Here is a 22,534-nt window from a genome sequence, read left to right on the forward strand (position 1 = left end):
GATAAAACTGGAACTCGTTCTGATTTCAGGTTGTTGTTGTTATTATTGTTTTTCCTCGCGGTGACTCCTGTCCTTACTAACGTCTTCCTCCCCCTTTATTTTGCAGAGTTCGGTCGCCGTGTGAAGGAGAGAATGCACCACAACATCCCTCATCGTTTCACTGTGGGTCTCAACATGAGGGCTGCAAAGTGTGCCGTCTGCTTGGACACGGTGCATTTTGGACGACAGGCTGCCACTTGTCTGGGTCTGTATCCTGCACTGTAGCTGTGAAAGCCAAATGTGAAGACATTTCGGTGAACATAATTGTTGGCCGGCTCTCCACAAATATGCCAGAAATAGCTCTTGTTGTGTGGCCATCAAAAAAGTCTGACTCACAAGAAGAAGATGTGAGCAATCTTATTAAAAGAAATGTGCGATTTCCCAAACTAAAAGTGAGTCTAAAACACAGTCATTGTCAGATGTGATGACTGCAATAAAAAATGATAAAAGCTACAATTTGTATAAGCAATTAAAAGTATAACAATTTTCACCAAACATGATTTGAATATCAATATGAACGGTTTTGTTATTTACTAATGATGTAAAACTCAATTACTTTCTTCAATGTTTACTCAAGAGAAGAAAACTGAAAAAAAATGTGTTTACCGTCTGGTGTTTAAAAAGAGTGACATCTAATGGTGAGATTGCTGATTGTTATAAATGGTGGACTCCTCTGCTCACCCCCCTCCCTTTCCTGAGTACTTTGAAGAGCTACGGTGGCCTTCATATACCGGAAAAGATATTGTTCTTATCATTTGTGTAGTATTCTACCACTGTACGCTCTGGCTGGTTTTCTTCATGGACTGCCGTACCAAAATGGTGGCACGACATGGCAGCCTCGATAATTGAGGCCATTGCGTAAAATACGTATAAGAGGTTTATTCTTGGGGCCATGAAAAACCAAACTATTTTTTATTGTAAAGCATCTGTTACTGACTTAAACAATCATTTCTCGATTACGGTCGATAACCATCCTCAATGTTACACACTGGACCTTTAATTTTCTGACTATAGTATTTGTTGATTTCAACTTATTTATTTATGTTTAGATTTAACTACTAAAGTCTCAAAACATTTCAGAATTGCTAATAATCAAGCAATCATAATTAAATACTTGAAAGTAATTCCATGTAAGCGTTTTATTCATCCACACTCTGTGTCTCATTGTAGAGTGCCACACCCTGTGTCACCCCAAATGCTCACCTTGTCTTCCGGCCACCTGCGGTCTGCCAGCCGAGTATGCCACTCATTTTTCAGAGGCTCTGTGCCGAGAAAAGGCAAACTCGCCTGCGCTGCAGGTCAAAGAGGCCAGTGGGCATGTGCGCTTGGAAGGATGGATGAAGCAGCCCAGGTAAATGTTTCAGGCCTTCACTGACATTTTAACATCACACAGTATGTTACACACACAAGTGTTAAAAGTGTCCATGTGTGTTTGTTCACATAGAAATGCAAAGCGTGGTCAGCAAGGCTGGGAGAGGAAGTATGTGGTGCTGGATGGAACCAAAGTGTCCGTCTATGACAATGAACCAAGAGAGGGTGAGGATTTATATTTATTACCATTGATGATTTAGTTATTTATTTTTTTAATATGGGGACCCACTTTTTAAAGATGACAAACTATTGCAACCCATTTCACAACTGAAAAAGTTTTTTCTGGCTAATTTATATCAATCTAAAGGGTAAATCTTTTGATGAATAAATCACAACACCCAAACAAATCTGCCTGTGTCCCATATCAAGAACATTTTAATAAACTGTTTTATGTTTCCATGACTATTGGTACAACAGAATTTAACAAGAAATTGTGTGTGCCTTGTTTATTTTCAGATTGTGTAAAGGCTGAGGAGGAGTTTGAACTCTGTATGCCTGATGGAGATGTGACTGTTCACGGAGCTGTTGGAGCCTCTGAGCTCATCAACACTGCCAAGTCAGGTAACAGATCAATACCACCCTATCCTGCAAAACACAGACTATTGCAAGCGTATCATCCTATCTCTGCATTTTAATATTGATCCACATATACAGTAACATCACTGTGATACCACAACACGACAAAATGTTGAACACTCTGTGAAATTAAGCTGTTAACAAGCAAGCAATGCAGTCAATGGATCTTTGTATGTGCACAGACATCCCATATGTGTTGAAGTTGGAGTCACATCCCCACACCACCTGCTGGCCAGGCCAGTCTCTCTATTTCATGGCCCCCAGCTTCCCTGACAAACAGCGCTGGGTGGCCGTGCTAGAGTCTGTGGTGGCCGGTGGCCGTGGATCTAAAGACAAAGTGGATTCTGATGCTGTAAGTATTGTGGGAATATTATAAGTTTGGTTCTGGAGGTTTTCTTTCAAACATATAAGATGTTAAACATGTGTCAAATAGTAACTTAATCCCAGAGTGGCTGTAGCATTTGGTGTGAAAATATATTGGATGCCTCCATTAAACATCAGCCAGAGCCTTCACTTCTTTTTCTCCCCCTCCCTCTTCTTTCTCTCTCTGCATGTTCTCAACATGGTCTTTTATTTGTGTGTTGTCATCGTCTCTGTGGATGTGATCTCCACACTGTGCGTGTGTATCTCCATTCAACTGGGTTGTGTGGATCATACTTTAGGCAGGTGTCTCTAAAAGACAGAAGAACCTATCCCCACTGGTTCAGGTACAGTAAGTAGCTGCACGAACGCTCGGGCATCAGTCCAGCGACCGGCTGAGCATGCAGTAGCTGTGCACATCTGCGCTTATGACAAACGATGCTGTTTCAGTACAGGTCAACACAGTCTCAGAGCTCAGATACTGAATATGATCCATGGGAGTAGCTCACACATAAAACATACAGCAACAGTGCATGGATGTGAGTAGACATTGCTGCGCACCTTTGGCCTGGTATCATACAGTGTGTTGTGTTGTGTTGTGCATGCTTCTGCAAGAGCCATGCTCTGCTTAGCCCCTGTCACTGAATATCTATGCTCCCCTTGCAACTTGAGCTCATGTCAAACTGCAGATTTCTGTTAAAGTCCCTGTAAAGCCAACACAGTTTCTCCTTTTCACACAATATAAATGTTAGAAAATAGTGAAGTAAAGATTTATGGAGTATGAAAAAAACAGTTTCTCTCAGTCTTCTGTCCAATATCACAGCCATTTAACCCCTTTGAAACCACTATTACACTGTGAAAACCGTCCTACTAGAAATAAGCCAAATATTCTTAAATTGATGATAAAGCTGAATTTAAGTATGTATACCTTTTAGATTTTCTTATATTTGCACACATACCAATCCGTGATGGTGAATTCTATTTCTGTATTCAACATATCCTTAATACTTAGCAGTAGTAAACAGTTGGGATTTCATGCTTTCATTGTTTTAGCTTGTTACTGGTAATTAAAGCTGAACGTAAGCTGTAATATCTTAGCAAGACGATTTCTTTTTTCGCCCAAAAAATACAAACCATTTCCCAGAAATTAGGCTTATTTTACTCTCTGGAGAATCAATTTTTGCGTTGTAGAAACACATTGTGTTTTTTTTTTTGTTTGTTTTTTAAAGGCTAAATGTGGCACCAGCATAATGCTCCAATTGTGTAACAAATATTACAGAATTAGACTCTCTTGTTCTGCTTTATTCTCATTTTAGCATAAAATAATTCCAATTCGAGTTTACAAATTCTTTCTTTGATTGATAGTATTAGTTGAACTAGTTCATCATCCTTGGTATTTAATTTAATCCACTTGAGGATCTTCTTTTTCTGCTCCCACAACGCTTATTGAATAGTTTATCTAAATACATGGGATCAAAACCAAACTGCTTCATAACAAGCTATAACAAAGGTTTTAGATAAAATAGATTAGTCTCCACATTGTTTGGCCATAGCTGATCTGATAAATCCTTCTTTCGCTTAGTTACGCAAGTTCACAACACAGCACCTGTCGGTAGTGACTTCTGTATAATTCCTCCTCATGATAAAAAGCACTTACAATAAATTGATTGTGGTGAATGTCTATTATCGTGATCGTCATCAATGCAGAGGAACATTAATATTTCACGTCAGTGACTTGAAAATCCAGTTATTTTGTAGTGTGTCACAATGTGGAGCTGCAGACAGAAGACGACGCCTCTTTAAGTTTAAGATTCTAAAAAAAATATCTTTAAACATTCCCAATAATATCGTGAATCACAATTATTTTGGTCAGGATAATCTTCATCCCAATCCCAGTGTGTATAACCTGCAAGGAAGAGCAAAGGGACAGTAAAAATGTAATAGTCTAAAATTATTTTTTTTAATTGATTCATTTCTATTATTGCTTTTGCCGGTGTGAAGTGGCTGTTGCTGTGGAGAGGGAATATACAGCTGAGCATCCAACTTTCCAAGATTAGCATCAAATGCTTGCTCAATCCCTGGTCATCCCTGTGAAATTATCCTCCCGAAATCTTTTGTGCATTCATTTTACATGTACGTGTCTCTGTTTGTTTCTTGTCTGAATAGAAACTTCTTGGCAACTCGCTGCTGAAACTGGAGGGTGACGACCGTCTGGACATCAACTGCACGCTGCCTCTCACTGACCAGGTACGAGGACAAAGAGATGGGAGCTGGATTAGGAGCTGATCACATGCAGTGCCCAAAAGTGCATTAAAAAAAAGTGGAAGAAGCCAAAGCTGGTTTTAACTGAAGTGCTTGGGGGTCATGCTCCTGTTGTTACTAAGCAACCAAAAACCTGGGAGCTTTCTGAGACGACCAGCCTCGTTGAATAGAATCAACACATTCATCTAAGAAACATAATCAAAACAAAGATAATAGATTATCAGCACAGCTGCTTTGCTGCAGGATGTGTGTGGAGAAGATTCAGGAGCTCTGTCTGAATTATAGAGATTCACAGGTAATGTCAGAGTGGACAAAGACCAGTTTGACTTCATTCCTTGGCCTGAGTATTAAAAGATGCATTCCAAAAAGTTGAACTGATATCTTTTGATGAAATCCGGACGCCCCCGGAAAAACTAGTGCGTCACATCCAACCTCCCCTTATTTAGCTTTCCTGTTAGATACTTCATCTGAAGGCGACACAATTCTGTTGCGTATTCACTTGTTGAGTCTTTGTCTTCCTTGTGCTTTCCCTCAGGTTGTGTTGGTTGGCTCAGAGGAGGGTTTGTATGCTCTGAATGTCATAAAGAACTCTCTGACCCATATACCTGGGCTGACCTCCGTCTTCCAGATCCAGATCCTGAAGGAGCTTGATAAGCTGCTAATGATCACTGGTTAGTACATGACATTAGATGAGGTCTTTATTTGTCATTTTAATTGCTCTATTTCAATGGAAGATGTTTTTTTACATGCAGTATTTGTGCAGTTGCATTCAGTGCAGATTGTTGGGAACATTAACTGCGAGTGATATCTACTGAGTTCCAATTGAGATGTTGGCCATTGTTGGCAATATCAGTCGATGACAACACTTCTTTGCACACACAATTAGCTTAGCAATATGTCTACGGTTAAAAGAATACTTCACTAATTAGCATTTAGCTTTGTATTACTATAATAGGGGTAGTATTTTTAAAAAACTGTGCTCCCCAACCTCAGTATCCCCTGAGTCGAGAAATATCTTCATTCTTTTCTTTTTTACTTTTAGAGCCACTCGTAGGGGGATGGGACCTCATTTCCAGAATGTAAACAGTGTCCGCCATCTTTGCTAACAGCTACGCTAATTTTCAAAGTTGGAAATCTGAGTTCAGGGGACATTTCCGTGTAAGGGAAACCCCATGAACTTGGAAATGATGACTTCTGACTACAAATAGAACGCACCAGGGCTGCCACACAGTTGGAGCATTATGTTTTGAAATGGCTGGTTTATGGCTTGGTAAATGTATCAGTACAAATATCTCTAAGTTGTTTTAAAAGGGTCACTGATAGCCGTATCGGTTACAATTCAAGGTTGTGGTATTTTTATGGCTGTTTTGAGCTATCCCTAATAAGAGTAATCACATTTTGATCACTATGTGAACTGAACCAAACGTTGTGTCTTCCCTATTATGCATTTTTTCCGTTCCCATTGTCAAACAGGAGAGGACAGGGCGCTGTGTCTAGTGGAGATCAAGAAAGTGAAACAGTCTTTGTCACAGTCCCATCTCCCAGCTCAGCCGGACCTCAACCCCTTCATCTTTGAGACAGTGAAGGGATGCCACCTCTTCTCCTCTGGAAAGGTGAGTCAGGCTGTGTTGTTACTTACGCAGAGCAAAGTCTTTCTAGTTAGTTAGGCTATCATGTAGTCAGAGTTAATGATCAGAGTAATGGCGTTGTGCTGTCTGATCAGCAGGATATTTACTGCTGTCCTGATTGTTTCCCTCTTTGCAGATTGATAATGGGACTTGTATCTGTGCTGCTATGCCCAATAAGATTACAATCCTGCGACACAACGAAAGCCTCAATAAGTTCTGCATCAGAAAGGTGAGTTGGCCTTAAAGGGGTAAACGTAAGCTCCTAATACAGTTTTCTATCATGGCTATGCTTGCGGTTGAGAGCGGCCAAAACAGTGACAGAGGAGACTGCAGTATTTTACTCACTGACTGCAGGCACACTTATGATCAGCCACGTCCTTGAAGATAATAAGATGCTTGTTGGGAGTGACCAGGTTGGACAGGATTAGAACTGAGCATATACGAAGGACAGCTCAGGTTAAACAGTTTGGATATGAAGTCACCTGCAGAGGAGGGATAGTGTTTATGTTGGAGAGATGGAGCTGGAAGACCACAGAGAAGGTTCATGTATGTTGTGAAGGAAGACATGAGGACAGTTGGGATAGGACGAGATGGTCAGATGATCTGCTGCAGCGACCCCTAAAGAGAGAAGCCAGAAGAAGATAATCTAATGCTTGAAAAATCATATACATGCCCTTTAAAGATGAACAAGAACATGTTTCATGATGGAGAGGAAACTGTCCCATTAAAGGCAGCGATGAGTTTGATTAAATGTCACTGTATAACATTAGTTTATGTTTACAGGAGATTGAGACGTCAGAGCCCTGCAGCTGTATCCACTTCACCGGCTACAGTATTATTATTGGCACCAACAAGTTCTATGAAATTGAGATGAAGCAATATGTTTTGGAAGGTAGAGTAAAAATCTTATACAAAAATCTTATATAAAAATTATATACTGTTATAAAATATTGCTTCTGATCAACCAGAAAATGTTCTACTGAGGATTGAACACGCTCACCTGAACCACGTTTTTCTTTCTCTGCAGAGTTCCTGGATAAAAATGATGTAACGTTAGCTTCAGCTGTCTTTGCTGCGTCCTCCCACAGCTTCCCCATCTCCATCATCCAGGTCACCACTGCTCCACAGAAGGATGAATACCTGCTCTGTTTCCATGGTGAGATGTTTCCTCTCGCATCGTGTGCTCCGTATGATGTGGATTCTGTTCAGCATGTCCACCAAAATGTAACCCTTGTTGGGAGAAAGCAAGGTCCCTGTGTAAACGTGGCTTCTGCTTAGTCTCAGGTGGTTTTATTTCATTTATTTTTTCCTCACAGAGTTTGGCGTTTTTGTGGATGCATATGGTCGCAGGAGTAGAAGTGATGATATCAAATGGAGCCGTTTGCCACTCTCCTTTGGTGAGTGTCCTGGAGAATTTTTTTCTTTCAAATATCATTATTTAATTTCAAAAAACATACATGATTGTGTGTTTGTTTTTGGGTTTTTTTTTAGCCTACAGAGAACCTTACCTGTTTGTGACCTACTTCAACTCTTTGGACGTAATTGAGATTCAGGGACATGCTGCTCTTGGGTAAGATTATCTTCTGGCAGCTTTACCAGTGCCTCAATTGGGTTTTACACCAATAAACAAGTTTATTTATTTTTTAAAGATTTATTGCCACTTTCCTGTTTTGAGAGACTCTATTTATTTTTGGCCCAGTATTTTTAATGCATTGTCTCACAGCATTAGCTCAGTAAACTTTATTATTATCAGGGTTAGCTGAATAAAAAACATTCTTTTGTTCATGTTGTATAACACGGTCCGATTCAATTTAGATACTTTTCACACTGACTGAGAAGTGGTGGGGATTGCAATTATGAATACTGCACCTAAGCATCGTGATACAAAGGAATCCTGACAAAAGGATATTTCTCAGCCCTATTTTTATCAGTGCTCAAATAAATAAAAGTTCAGTAGAGTAAAACAGCAAATCATCCATTTAATTCACTGCTGTTTTATGATACAAGACAATATGATGCTTTTTTCTCTTTCCAGACCTCACTCATATGCACACCTGGATATCCCAAACCCACGCTACCTTGGCCCAGCTATCTCCTCTGGTGCCATCTACCTGGCCTCATCCTACCAGAACAAACTGAGGGTCATCTGCTGCAAGGGTAACCTGGTGCAGAGCCAGGAGGGCGGAGGAGACCTGCAGCGCAGCAGCTCCGGACGCAGGTGACATCACAATTCAGCTCCGCTCACATCGGCATGCTCACATTCTGTTGTCGTGGCTGATGAAATATTTAATTTCATGTTGACGTTGTGAAACCTCCACCACTACATCTACTTCTGTCATTACGTGTGCAAAGCTCAGATAAGTTCTATGCTGAAGGGATGAGTAAACTAATGAAACGGGACAAAGCTTTATATCAATCTGTAGTATCTTTTATTGCTTACGCAGAATGATTGCATACTTTAAGGTGCTGTATGCAAGAAATGAATTATATTACAGGGTTCTAGCCAGGATTTTATTGTAGCGGAATGGCGAGGGAGCACAGTAACCAACTTGGAGCAGAATTATTCAAACCAATAAAAAGGAATAGGTGAGGTATAATCTGCCAAATATTAGCCTCATGATTGAAATCAAGACATTATAGGGCAGAGCAAATGTTTAGGTTACAAGGTAGGAACTGAGTGCCTTTCAAAAAGTTCGGTTTTTGGAGTCGGATTCCTTTGGCCCTTCAGTTGCATTGGCCTTTCATTTATAAGAAGCAACCGCATCACCTTTGACCCGGTGTGTGCCAGGCCCGCCGGTGTCCTCTTGACTAGGCAAACGAGCTTGCTTGCCGGCAGATTAATTCAGAGTGGGATTGTCCGATTTTCCTCTGAGAAACTGGTCTGAAAAACGATGCGATACGACACGTGCGTTTGTTATTTCCACAAACACGATGCGTTACAACAAGGGAATTGACACGACACTGACACTGACGCACAAAAATTGCATGTCGGCCTCAAGTCGTAGCATAACAGATCGGCACGTTACCATGCGCTAGCTAGAACCCTGAATATTAAAACATAAAAAGACCATGATGAATCATCAGAAATTGAGGAAATAATGGCTTCACCAATAATTGGTGCTGTTGGTCACTGTTGTACACATTTTACACATGTCATTGCCTTTCAAGAGAAATTAAATCATCCCACACAATATCATAATCAGGATTACTCAAACTTTTATGAAAAGTGCTTTTATGCTTTACATAAAAAGCTATGATTTAGTTTTTGCATTTGAGGCACACGCTCAGTTGTCTGATCTGCAACAACTCATTATAGTGTGACAGCTAATACCTTTATTTCTCTATTGAAGGGAAAGAAAATCTAACTCTCTGTAAATAATTTTGCTGTAGAAATAATAAATCATGCTGACAGAAAAGAAACATCTTCATTTTATGTCTCATCCTGCAAGTTATATGATCATCTCATTTAATCATGCATTATTTTTAGTGAGAGATTCCCTGCACTGTTTTTGCTCCGTGGTGGTGGTGGTGAAGGGTCACTGGGACGAGCTGGCACTGAGGGGCACAGGTTGACATGTGGTGGTGATTGTTGAATGGTAAATCAGAAGTGTAACTCCTGAATTTCATTCTTTGCAGGAGGAGGAGTTTATTTTTTATCTGTAACAAATCATAATTTGTCTCGAAAAAAGACCTTTTAAATTGTCTCTTGTTAAATAAAGACTCACTTCCTCCGTTTATGTCCTGAGACTGGTCTATAACAAACAAATTGCTCAGTGTTGAAAAAGTTTTTTTCCGCTCCACATTTGTCGACTGACCTGATTCCCACAGTGCCGAGCAGAGTCCACATCCCAAGCCCCAAATTTCATTTTGCTTAAACCGATGCTCCGTGCCCGTCTTCATGCCTCGGTTCCTCCCTCACAGCCCTAACAAACGTGGGCCTCCATCGTACAATGAGCACATCTCTAAAAGGCTGGCGGCCAACCCCTTGGTCCACGGAGACCCCGGCACACCTCACCGCTACCGAGAAGCTCGCACCGAGTTCCGTCGCGATAAGTCCCCCAGCCGTCCCCTGGAGAGGGAGAAGTCTCCTGGCAGGATGCTGGAGAGCCGGATAGTGGGGTCTCCAGGCAGGGCCATGGCCGATCCCCGGTTAGAGCGCTCCCCGGGCCGGGCCATGGGTGACCCTCGCATGGACCGCTCCCCTGGCAGGATGATGGACGTGCGTAGGGAGAGGTCCCCTGGAAGATTCGAAGAGCGCCAAAGGCTCCATACTGGCTCTGGACGGACGCCCATAAACTCTGTTAACAAGGTCAGTCGCACGTTTCTCTTGATTCTTAGAGTTTGTTCAAGGTTCAGTGTGAAGGAATTAGTGACATCCTATTGGTGACACTCATCCCTCCCTGTCCAACACATATCAGAAGGTGGTTCTTCTTTGTTTGTGTAGTGAGCTTCCACATGGTGACTTATTCTAAAACTACAAAACCATACATTTACACAAACATACCTACAGGTACCACATTCAGTCTCTTCCCTCCTGCTGAGCTTGGCTTTAAGAAGAAATACAAAAATGCATGTTGTATTTTTTTATGTCTTGACTGGGTCACTTGAGTTATGAGGGGGAAATACTCCTCATATTACATGTTTAGAGGTGCTGGCAGCCACATGTTTATACCTTTGTACACAGTCAGACTACAGATATTCTTACTGCTATGTGAAGTTACCTGGCTGCTTGTGTTAGCTTCATATGTAACAGACAGATATGAGAGTGTTGTTGATTTTCTCACCTAAATTGGCAGGTTCTCCAAACTGTCGGCACAATATTTTATCAGCCCATGTTGGCATTAAAGTGTATTATTGGATATTGGCAAACATGCCATGATATGACTACTGAATACAGTATACATATTCCTATTTTTGTTTGCACTTCATTTGATGATCCAAAGTTCTTGCATACGAAGTTAACTGAACTGTGTTGACTGTGTTTCTCCAGGTTTGGGACCAATCGTCTGTTTGAGCTGCAGCAGAGCGACGTACCCAGCGAGCGTGTACAGAGAAAACCCGTCTTTGGAAAAAGGGAAAGGAAGAACCAGTGAGACTGTCGCCACCTCATGATGAAAAACACTGCCAAACTTCTGTTTTTCTAAGCTGAAAAACCCCCGCAGAGGAAGACACCAGTAGCTCTAAGAACAGCGAGAGAGAGAAAATGACAGAAATAAAGAGATGTCATTATAATCAGGTTATTTTTCCTTAAAGTCAACAAAGTTCAACAAAATGCCATATTTAAAAATCTGAGCAGGGTTTTTTGTGCTTTATTCTCTGAGAAGGTAGTCATATGATTTCACCCACGACAAAAAAAAAAGAGGTATGGGTTCTCAAATGAAGACTTTTGACTGGTAGGTTTCTCTCACTCTAAGATAAGCACAGCCGTAGCAACTTTATCTCACAGGTCAACAACTAACAAACAAACACTAACTCCTCTCCACTGTAGCTGCAGATGAGGTCAGGAGAGTAGCGGACATCCAATAGCATTTTCTGGCTCCAGTCCTGCGCCGATGTGTCAACACACAATCATTAATAGCTAATAACAATCATGTTTTTTAGCTAACCTCAGTCTTCTGACTCAGACTTTGGCTAGTGAAAGAAATCAGGACTTGGATGCAGCACAAAACAAACGTGACTAAAAATGTAAGTAAATGAAAAAAACCTTCCTTCCTCCCTTCCTTCCTCCCTTCCTTCCTTCCCTGTACAACCACACACTTGGATGATTGTCTGCCCCACATGTTACAGGTAGGTTGACACAAACGCTGCACTACCCACAATCCCACACAGCGATGATGAAACAGGACCTTTGTAACCCCTCAGAACGCTATCCGACTGTAAATAAACCAGACATAATTTTATATATATTGAGAAGGAATTTCAAGGCTGGATTAAGCCGTGTCTATTTTTGTTAAAGAAAAAAAAAAAAAAAGTTATTACGTGTCCTTATGAATGTTCAATGAGTATTCTTTTAATCTGTCCAAACGTCTTTTAATCAAGTGAGTGATTGTATCTGGACCCAACTCATGTATGCACTTCATCTGTCAAAGGCAAAACCTCAGTGCTGAGTTATACGACAGAAAAAAACAAAACAGATCATGTTTGAAGCTTACAACATCGTACTTGAGCATTTCTTTTTTGTACAACTTCCCTTGATATTGTATATAACCCGACAATGTTCAAAGTGAAGATGAGAATAATATTTGTTTTTATTTTTCCCTTTTATTCGTAAATGGCATGGATATGTATATCTGAAATGAAAACGGAGTGTTGTCCTCTTCGTTTTGCCTCTGCCTCATTTGGATTATATTTTTATTCCACACACTCAAGAATGAAGCACGTGAATAATATCTAACCTGTTTGAACAGTTCTAATTAGTAAATGTTTGTTTTCTTTTAACACGACACTCATAAAGCTAAATACTCCAGACTAAACGTGAACAGCACTAAAATCTGTCCACACTGCACTTAAAAATCTCTATTTCTACAGATCTCATGTGGATCTCTGGAAAGAGGAAGTGGGTCCTTTGCAACCGCAGCCATTTTGACATGTTTGACCAGAAAAAGCTCGTCTTTTACTGATCACACGCCGTTCAAAAGGCCCATTGTGTGATTTTTAATCATGTTTTAAGAATACAAAGGCTGTCCTTTTAACCTGCCTGGTGTGTCCGCCAACAGCAGAGCTCTCTATATTAAGACGCATCGTCAATTATTCCAATCTACTCTTGTTCTTTATTTAAGATATACAGCAAACATATCTTCCTGAATGTATTCAAAGTCTAAGAGCATAGAACAGATTCAGTGGTCACAACAGAAAGCACCCACTGTGAAATATTGCACAAGTTTTCTACTGGTTTCTGTCGGACTCTCTGCCCCGAAAAAGCTTTCCCGTTCTCTATGATTTCACTGTTCTATTCTTTATTTTGGTCATTTGCATTTCTTTTCTTTTGCATTTCAATGAGTTTTTCCACACGATTCTGAGTCACAACGCCGTAACAATGGATATGATATTGATGTCTGCTAACAAAAGTTTTATTAGCGTTCCCTGTAGAGATTTTGTCACAGAATATTAAATATTATAAGCATTGTCTTTCCCTTCTAATTTGCCTCCTCATGTTGTGCTTGTGTGTGAACACATACTGTACATGTACACTATACATTTTCATCACAATATAAATACAAACACTCTGGTGTCAAACCTAGGGTTCCCATGAAATCCTTAAAGGGTCAGGGTCAGGGTCCTTAAATAGACAAGGGTCATTGAAAGTGCTTGAATGGATATGGACGCCATTGGACGAAGCCACCGTCACAAATTGCTCTCCCATCTCAAGCTGTGTCGGCACATTTTGGCCCTTGAATCTGAGGGAACTGGTCCTGGAAAGTCCTTGAATTTGATGTCAACCTAGTTGTGGGAACCCTGATCAAACCACTTGTTTAACAACACAGTTTATTCTGTACACAAACACAGAGCTGCTTCAGGCCGTATCCACAAGGAACGTAAACAATCTTTTCCTTTGTCATTGTAAAAAACATTTTCTGTAAACAAGAAGTGTCTCCATCCACACGAAACCCAGCCGCACAACAAACACTGAGTTCCTACATGAGATAGTAGTAATTATCCAGTGATTGTAGGATCCTAAATGCAGCATCTCATAGCACAGAGCCATGAACTCACCACAGCTGATCTCGCAGGGACATCTCTTCAATAACTGTATGCAGCCTCACACCCTACAGCGATGATTTCTACTGGCCATAAACTTACGTATGTCATTCTATAACAGGGGTCTCAAAGTCAAATGACCTGAGGGCCAGCTGAGAATTATATCATGATATCGCAATAATAATGATTGAGACAGACTTATAATGCAAAATGAATCTGAATTTTAAAAAAAAGTACAAAAGTACTTAATTATAACTTGATATTGAGTGACAGGCAGCATGAGGTTGAATGAGGGCCGCGAGTTTGAAACCCCTGTTCAATATTCAATAATATGTAACAATATTAATCATTCATTTCACAAAGCGTCCAATTGTGTTACAGTTCTCTCGTGTGTGATCGGTCTCTGGAGTGGAGTGACTGGTGCAGTCGAGACTTCCATGTCTGACCTGCGAGTGGCAGCACTGAGCCACCATGGAAGGTTTGACGGCAGCCTTTGGCACAGAAGCAGCACATGTTTGTGTCGGCCACAGGGTTAAGACCCACCCAACAACTGTTTTGTATTTGTGTGTGGTGAAGAGAACACTTGATTATTTGATGTTTGTAAGTGTGTATAGTTTTAAGTTATTATTATTATTATTATTATTATATGTTTGAAGGTGATGAGGGCAGGGATGGATGGTGAAGGCCCCGCAGAGTCTAGGATCGCCTCTGCTGAAGAGGAGAATCTCTTCATTTGCTTTAAAGCCTTTTTACTTCACCCTCTTACTTCTGTATTAACCCTGTGAGGCAGAAGGAACATGAACAGTCACCTTTGAAACACTTTCTACTGTTTTCCTGAGCTTCGACTCAGCCGCTCACTCTCAAGGCCACTTAGTGAAACAGCCATTTGTCCATGTCCATTGTGTAAGGAGATATTTGTCTATTTATAGTCTGATCCTAGTGTTCCACTAATGCGACAGAGGCCCGCCATTCCTGTCTCAGTAGCCGCGGCGGCCGCTCGTGCTGAGGTTTTCAACAATAGCTGCCGCTGCTAATGCTGCTGTCGATTAACAAGAGCTCGTCTGACTCTAACCTTGTCGTTCAGACGCTGGAGACATCTGCTGTTGTGGTGTCAGACAGACAGCAGAGAGGCCTTCAGCTCCTTCTCTTTATATAGATCACATAACAGCACATACGTGAACACGCGCGCTGTCACCTGCTCACCTCGGCACAGGCGTCTCATTCTCACACACTCACTTTTCTTGACCTGAGGAGCGACAAGTGATACTTGACGACTTGTTAATGGGGCAGAGGGACGTCGCACGTTGTAAGGACGTGTTCGGGGTCTGCACTTAAGCATGTCACACTTACTGGTGTTGACATCACTGAGCTTAGCTCTTTAACACCAACACCAGTGTCCAGTAAGAAGGAGATCACGTGGTATCTTTGCACTAGAAATGTATCTTTGGCCTTTTTCTAGTTTTCTTTATACTCGGCTTAAACTGGTTTTAGTTTAAGCTCAGTTTTGTGTCCATTAATGCCAGTTTAATAACTTATAAAATAGTGAATAGGTGTTTAGAATACTTGAATGCGACCCATCTGTGGGTCCCAACCCCAGTGATTGGGAACCACTGAAATAAACTATTTGCTGTAGTAGAGGCAGCTGGTATGAGATTATATTATTTTCTTTATATTGAAGAGATTGACAGTATAATGTGTTTCTTTGTCATTTTTAATCATGAGATTGTCTCACATATGTGATATTCAAAAGTAAAATATTTAAATATTGTTTAATATTTATAGAAAAGTGAATGTTCCACTTTCTGAAAATCAGTTTAAAACTAAAGAAAAGGGAAAAAGGAGACTGTGGTCCAGAGAAACAAATCAGTCCACAGTGATATTATTTATTTATATCACTTTCATAGCGTTAATACCATTGTTGACTATAGATCGGACACTGATCCTTAAGAGTTTAGACAGAGGGCAGTTTAAAGTGATTAAGTGCTTCAACCTTCAGTCTGCTCTTGATATTTTAAACCAGTTATTCCACTCTCTTTGTCATGAAGGAGATCTATACAAAGGCGTGTGTGTGTGTGTATGTAATAGGGTATGGTCTGTATGGAGCATCATTTACCTGTCACTTCCTAAACAGGACATAGTTTATAAATATCATCCAGTGGAGCTGAGGGTTGGAGCTACAAAAGCCTCCCACCATCTGCCCATTGTTCACTGGCATCATTGTTGGTCTGACCATCCAGCTGCTCAGCCATGGTAAGTGTGTGTGTGTGTGTGTGTGTGCAGTTTGATGATGAAGGGATGGAGTGTGTGTGTTTCGTATTTCGGGCAGATGAGTGTAGTTGGTCAGTCCTCCCATCTGTAGAGTGAATCCCTTAAAACTCTTTTTTATTTTAGTTGCTGACAAATATTCCACATGTTGCTGTGGAGGTCAGAGAAAAGAAAAGGATAAAAAAGCATCTTTCGATGGAGAGAAACTTATAAGTGAAAAGGTTTCAGGTTTTCCGTTTTATTTTGGCTCCTCCCTCTCCAGGCGTCGCCACAGCACATCAACCACATATTTTCTTTTTACGCTGGATTTTGCTCGTCCTGATGCAACCCTCCCATTTATTTGGGACCGGCACTGGTAGTACACTCGATGTGCCCCCCCATAGCCAGGGTCAATTTAGGGTGTCCAATTAACAATGAGCAATGGGGATTGGGTACCTTTCTCAGGACTATCCCTCTGGTTACAAGCCATATTCCCATTCCAGTTGACCATTGGCTGCCTGATTGCAGTCTATATTAAAAAAGCCCTTAATTACAAGCAACATGCTGTATTTTAATGTGGTTGCCAAGGAAACATTGTTGTTCCATTTGGTTTCACCTGCTTATTGGAGGCTTGAATTGTTTCCTCCTGTGACTTCGGGTCGGGGAGATTTTAATTCAGTTGTTATTGCCCAAAAAGCAATTTTCCACTCATGAGGTCACACAGTTCCCTTGTATTTATTTGTCTGTCATCTAAGTTTGAATTTATCTGGCACGTCGTCGCAGTGTCTGCCTCATGTTCTGTCTCTGTGCCAAAAGGCCCCCAAGAAAGCCAAGAGGAGGACGGCAGAGGGAGCCAACTCCAACGTGTTCTCCATGTTCGAGCAGGCCCAGATCCAGGAATTCAAAGAGGTGAGAACTCCTGAAACAATTTCAAACTCACTTATCGTCCATTTGGCAGAGAATTTGTTCAAAGTGCTATCTGCAGTATATACTGCATCACTGGTGCCTGGTATGCCAACGGCTCAGTGGGACAGGGGAAAACCTGCAGAGGGTCATAAAAAAACTGTCCCTCTCTGGAAGACATCGTGATGACCCCTCACACCCAGGACAACACAGCTTCTGTGGATCCTGAAAGGCATTTGTGTGTATATACTGTATGTCTAAGTGTATATATTACTTTATTTATTCTATTTTATTCTTATTTTACCACATCTATACTTCCTCCTGCACTGGCCCGAGGAGAAGCACAGCAAACGCATTGTATAACTGATGTGCAATGACAATAAAAGGTTGTGTTCTGTGCTCATATGAATCTGCATGTTTGTGATCCAGCGTCTTCACGTCCTCGCACGGACGCGCCTCTTTGTCTTCCGCCCTCTGTGTCTTTTTCTTCTTCAGCGTTCATCGCTGTAGTATGTCCACCTGTCTGTTTTCCCTCCGTCCCTGGTTTGAGGGCAGCATGTGTGTGTGTGGCATGTCGGTATGAGGCTCAGTGACTGCACAGACATCCAGACGGTGTCATCAGTGATTAGGCTTGAGATGAACTGCTGGACGTGGTCAGGATGCCACACTAAAGCCCGGGGGGCTCACAGGTTATAAATACTTAGTGAAAAAGCAGCTGAAAGAATGTGTCTAATGTAATATATTAGACACGTTCTTTCAGCATATTATGAGTCACAGATGATTCACACATGTTTCCCAAACTAAAGAAAACAAAACCACTGTGATACAATTCACATGATGGCCTTAAAAGCAAATATGAGGACAAAATAAAGTTTTTTTTCAAACTGCCATTTCTATAACACCAGTATGTGTTTGATTGGGTGACCAGAGATTGATTTGGATAAAATAGAGAGAAAGATATTGATAGATTTATTCATTTATATTAAGATAGATAGATGGATTTAGATATATTTGAATGTGGATTAGACTTGAATTAGATCGTTTTATTTGGAATGAGCTGATAGATAAATTTGGATTAGATTGAAATTTAGATTACATTTGGATGAGATAGATATTTGGATAGATTTGGATTAGATAGCTGGGGGTGGATTAGATAGCATTGGATTAGATAGAAAGATTTGGATCAGCTGAATAGATTTGTTTTTAATAGATAGATTTTGGATTGATTGTATTAGATGGATGAATTTGTATTATAATGTTAGATTCTGATTAGATTTGGTTGCGATCGATAGATGTGGATTGATTTGGAATAGATGGATAGATTTTGGTTTATTTGAGCTGCTCTCCGTCATGAACCACAACTCCATGATGAATAATGACATGATGTGCACTTCCTCCTGTGCTCTGACCTCAGGCCTTCACCATCATGGACCAGAACAGAGACGGCTTCATCGACAAGAACGACCTGAGAGACACTTTTGCTGCTCTAGGTGAGCTGGCGTCATATTGGCATATTGAGTTGATCTTGGACGGACAACAGAGAAAGGCATCGTGCACTGAATCTGTTCCCTCTGCTTTGGCCACAGGTCGTCTCAATGTGAAACAGGAGGAGATCGATGAGATGCTCAAAGAGGCTCCAGGCCCCATCAACTTCACCGTCTTTCTCACCATGTTTGGTGAGAAACTCAAAGGTAACTATGGAAACAAACACTTCACATTACTCTCAGTAACAATATGGTGATAGTATTATTTTAACAGTAATCACCAAGTAATAGCCTGGTGATAACAATGAAAAATGCATTTGGGAAATAAGTGAGGAAACATTTTCACTTAAAGTCTAACTAAACTGGGTGAAAACCCATGTATATGGTTATATAGTAATGTTATTTACTCGTCCCACTTGGGAAGTGTAAAGTGTTGAAATTAGACGTTGATTAAAATCACTGTATCTAACACTGAATTCACTTTTGCTTCACTGGTAAAAGCTTTCATCTCCCTCTTGTCCAACCAGCACAAGGTTTATCGTCCCAGACTCCTCCCCCTTTTTAATATGCGCAGGAGCTGTGGCTTTGTCGTCTTTCTCTCTCTGCTCCCCACTCTCCTTCCCTCTACTCTCAGTCCACTTCTTGGCATTTTTCAAAATGTTATATTGGCATGAGTTAGTCTCAGAATAGAGGGTGTGGTTACCCTTTACTATCAAGTATCAATTTTGTTTGTATATGTACTCTCATGTGAAGTCGTCACACTGATTGTAGCCTATAGTAATTCTCGTTAACAAGCTGTTATCTGTCTACTATAACGTGGTATTACTGTAACATTATCTCCTTACTAACACAGTAAAATACTTAAAACACACAAACGGCTGTTTTGATGTATGTAGGTGCCGATCCAGAGGAGACCATCCTCAACGCATTTAAAGTCTTTGACCCTGAAGCGAAGGGTGTGCTGAGGAAGGATTAGTAAGTGGATTAACACATTTGGCACTACCTCACTTTGTAATTCATTGCATTTATTCTCAATTTATGCCTTTTTATTATGCGTCTGAGTGTGACATCATCACACACACACAAATCCAACCCGAGTAAAGACCATGAGGACCTGCACATTTCCTCCTGTGTGAACACAGACCTTGTCATCTCTCTCTCCGTCTCTTTTATTTTTCCAGTGTGACAGAGATGCTGACGACACAAGCCGACCGATTCTCTGCTGAAGAGGTACAATGTGCTCTTCTCTAGCTAATTATCGTTATTATTGCAGATTGTTGTGCGTGTGTGAGTCCAAACAAGCAGAGGGATAAACGTCATCATGACGATCAGCTCTCCTCCCTCCCATCACCGAATCATCAGTGAATCATCACAACACTTTCACACAGGCTCTGTACACTCACTCACCGGCCACTTTATTAGGTACAGAGTGCATTCAGATATGATCTTTTGCATCATTTCGTTAAAATGACTTATTATATGAATTATATGAGTTACTGTTTACTCATTTACTTATATTGTGTTGAAATAGCATCAACAAAGCATTTTCACTGGCACTCACTGTTTTCTTTTTCAGACTCATTCTCTCTAAACCCTAAAGATGGTTGTGTGTGAAAACCATGCCATGTCAAAATCCCTTAAATCATCTTTAAGTCAATCAAAAATAATCAAATATTAAAGAAATAAAGACAGATTAGGAATTGTGCAGTGCAATGTGAGTGTGCACTGCATGTTGTAATGTTTCCATTTTATTCAAGGTTATGATAGACATCTTCCGTTCAGTAAAAGGTTTTTAGTTGACTAAATAATCCAGACATGGAGACCAGATCTTAATGAACAGTTTGTGCCACAGCCTGCAATCTTTCATGGGGTAAGGGTATTAAATATCTCTCTATACCACACATGAATACTTGGGGGAGACTCTTTAGTCCAATTTAGTATCATTATCTTCTCAACTTTACATTTTGTTGCCGTTCACCTCAGTACATCGCATTTTATTTTGTCAGTTGTCTACGTACTTATTCTAATTCCATCAATACCACAGATGTAAATTAGCCCCTGACTATAATCTGGCATATTTACATGTACAGCTGTTTTAATATATGCTCTTTGTTGTTTAGATGGAGCAGATGTTCACCGCCTTCCCTCCAGATGTGGCAGGAAACCTGGATTACAAGAACCTGGTCCACATCATTACCCACGGAGAGGAAAAGGACCAGGAGTGACCAATGTGACTTCAAACAGACCCACTGAAGGAGATACAGTACCAGCTACTGGCCCCCCTCCTCCCCACACTGTTTCTGTACAGCACTCACTCAAGAGCGCAAGAGGATTTAAGGGAAACTTTTCCCTTAATGGCGCCCAAAATGGACAGTTGATGATGTCAACATACTGAACACTCTCCCTCCCTTTCTGCGTTGTGTTCCCACATTCATGTGAGGCAAATTATGTTTCCATATCTATTTTTTTTTTTTTACAGATGCCAAAACCAATCACCTGTCTCTGCTTTATTGAAAAACAATCTGTTTCATCCATCTGTGTGTGTTCGTCTAATAAAGGTTTTCAAAGACAGTGAGACAGCGAGTGAGTTTTATGAAGTGTTTTAAATGGAGTGACCCCCAAAGACAGTACTCTACATTCTCATATGTTCACAGGATCATTGGATTAGCACTTGAACGCCAGCTCCTCTTAAATTCCATGTTAGGTAGTGAATGTGTGCACTGGAGAATAGCAAGCAGGTGTGTGTGGAGCCCTAAAATCCTCAAGACATCAATCAAAAACATTGGTATTGCATTGTTTGTGAGTGTGACTCTGTATATCCACATGTATATATGTATATATATATATATATATATATATTTATTTATAATGTTGGGCCACTGAAACAGAGGGCTTTAGTGAGACAAAGCCGTGTTGCTATTTTGGACTGTAATGCTATACTCAGGGGTTTGGGTGGCAGAAGCACAATAGGATGCCAACAAGTGACTCTTCCCACTCTCCCCTTCTCCACCTGCTAGACCCTGGTGGGTTGATGATGGTGAAAAGCCCTGCTTATTCCAGGGCAGGGAGACGGAGCCAGCATTTCAGGGCCAGACCATACTTGTTCATTTCAACATGTACATACTTAAGTGTTGTGTTCACATCATGTGTAATACTGTGAGACTGTGTAATAATTAGTCTAAAAATATCAAAAAACACACTTAAAGGGTACAGTGTGTTGGATTTAGCAACATCTAGTGTTGAAGTTGCATGTTGCAGCTGCATATCGCTCACCTCACCCTTCCCTTTCAAGCATGCAGGGGAACCTATGGTAGCCTACAGTTATTATTAAAACTCAAAAAGTTTTTAGTCTCTCCATAGACGAGACCCCGCCCCTGACGTAAATATAAATGGCTCATTCTGTGGTCATGAAAAAAGAATTCATACATTGAGGTACGTCCAAAAAACATCAGTATGATTTGTATTCAATTTCTGACAAACGGAAATAACTTCACCTAAATCTTAGTTACTTAGTTACCTGAGACTCTGCTCTAACCTCCGTCAGACTTATACCAACAAGCACTAATTAAAGGAGATATGTAAAACGTGTACAACAGCGACCTTCAGTGTTTAAAATGGGAACTACAAATCAAATTCTTGCCAGACTGACTATTTCCTGTAAGCTGACAGTCATGAATGCAGAGCCGTGCTAGAATCTGTGTCTGTACCAAGAGTATTTAGAGATGAACAGAGATGTATAAAGTACTAGAGACCAAGACTTGGGTAAAAGTACAAGTAAAAAGTGACGTCCGTGTTCTTTAAGCTCCACACTGAAGTGGAAATACTAAAGTATTTAACATTTTTTGTACTTCAGTATCGCAAGTAGTTTATTTTAAAATGTACTACTCAAATGCTGAAAGTAAAAGTAGAATAATTGTGTTATGTCGTTATTAAAGACAGCAGTTAAAAGTTTGAATATTGGGTCAAAAA

At 40.6% G+C, this 22,534-nt stretch overlaps 2 protein-coding genes across 12 annotated transcripts in view; both read left to right on the top strand.

Moving 5' to 3' along the window:
- The window catches only part of cita (citron rho-interacting serine/threonine kinase a), a 46,825-nt gene extending 33,449 nt beyond the window's left edge, over positions 1 to 13,376 (top strand). For 6 of the 11 annotated variants that reach the window (XM_058630863.1, XM_058630867.1, XM_058630865.1 and 3 more), the window contains 17 exons: positions 107 to 244; positions 1,210 to 1,390; positions 1,484 to 1,575; positions 1,867 to 1,971; positions 2,169 to 2,338; positions 2,649 to 2,693; positions 4,513 to 4,593; positions 5,144 to 5,279; positions 6,082 to 6,221; positions 6,373 to 6,465; positions 7,020 to 7,128; positions 7,264 to 7,392; positions 7,553 to 7,633; positions 7,728 to 7,806; positions 8,272 to 8,454; positions 10,158 to 10,545; positions 11,227 to 13,376. In XM_058630863.1, the coding sequence (XP_058486846.1) occupies positions 107 to 244; positions 1,210 to 1,390; positions 1,484 to 1,575; positions 1,867 to 1,971; positions 2,169 to 2,338; positions 2,649 to 2,693; positions 4,513 to 4,593; positions 5,144 to 5,279; positions 6,082 to 6,221; positions 6,373 to 6,465; positions 7,020 to 7,128; positions 7,264 to 7,392; positions 7,553 to 7,633; positions 7,728 to 7,806; positions 8,272 to 8,454; positions 10,158 to 10,545; positions 11,227 to 11,250 (2,174 nt within the window). In that variant the 3' untranslated portion in view covers positions 11,251 to 13,376. The remainder of the gene's footprint in view (positions 1 to 106; positions 245 to 1,209; positions 1,391 to 1,483; positions 1,576 to 1,866; positions 1,972 to 2,168; positions 2,339 to 2,648; positions 2,694 to 4,512; positions 4,594 to 5,143; positions 5,280 to 6,081; positions 6,222 to 6,372; positions 6,466 to 7,019; positions 7,129 to 7,263; positions 7,393 to 7,552; positions 7,634 to 7,727; positions 7,807 to 8,271; positions 8,455 to 10,157; positions 10,546 to 11,226) is intronic. The other 5 variants (XM_058630868.1, XM_058630869.1, XM_058630870.1 and 2 more) reach the window with 1 other exon arrangement.
- A 2,719-nt stretch (positions 13,377 to 16,095) lies between these two features.
- myl2a (myosin, light chain 2a, regulatory, cardiac, slow) lies at positions 16,096 to 21,140 on the top strand. The gene is made up of 7 exons (XM_058630875.1): positions 16,096 to 16,184; positions 16,995 to 17,087; positions 18,496 to 18,571; positions 18,668 to 18,772; positions 19,462 to 19,540; positions 19,747 to 19,795; positions 20,686 to 21,140. The coding sequence occupies exons 1-7, from the start codon at positions 16,182 to 16,184 to the stop codon at positions 20,788 to 20,790; spliced, it is 510 nt and encodes a 169-aa protein (XP_058486858.1). The 5' UTR covers positions 16,096 to 16,181; the 3' UTR covers positions 20,791 to 21,140.
- Positions 21,141 to 22,534: the final 1,394 nt, after the last annotated feature.

The sequence above is a fragment of the Solea solea genome, chromosome 6 (assembly GCF_958295425.1).
Source record: "Solea solea chromosome 6, fSolSol10.1, whole genome shotgun sequence".
Taxonomy (NCBI): Eukaryota; Metazoa; Chordata; class Actinopteri; order Pleuronectiformes; family Soleidae; genus Solea; species Solea solea.

What these genes read in the sequence shown, in the direction of transcription:
- myl2a (XM_058630875.1), top strand. An exon ending in AGACACTTTTGCTGCTCTAG is followed by an intron (nt 18,572 to 18,667) that starts GTGAGCTGGCGT and finishes CTTTGGCCACAG; the next exon opens with GTCGTCTCAATGTGAAACAG. An exon ending in GTTTGGTGAGAAACTCAAAG is followed by an intron (nt 18,773 to 19,461) that starts GTAACTATGGAA and finishes TGATGTATGTAG; the next exon opens with GTGCCGATCCAGAGGAGACC.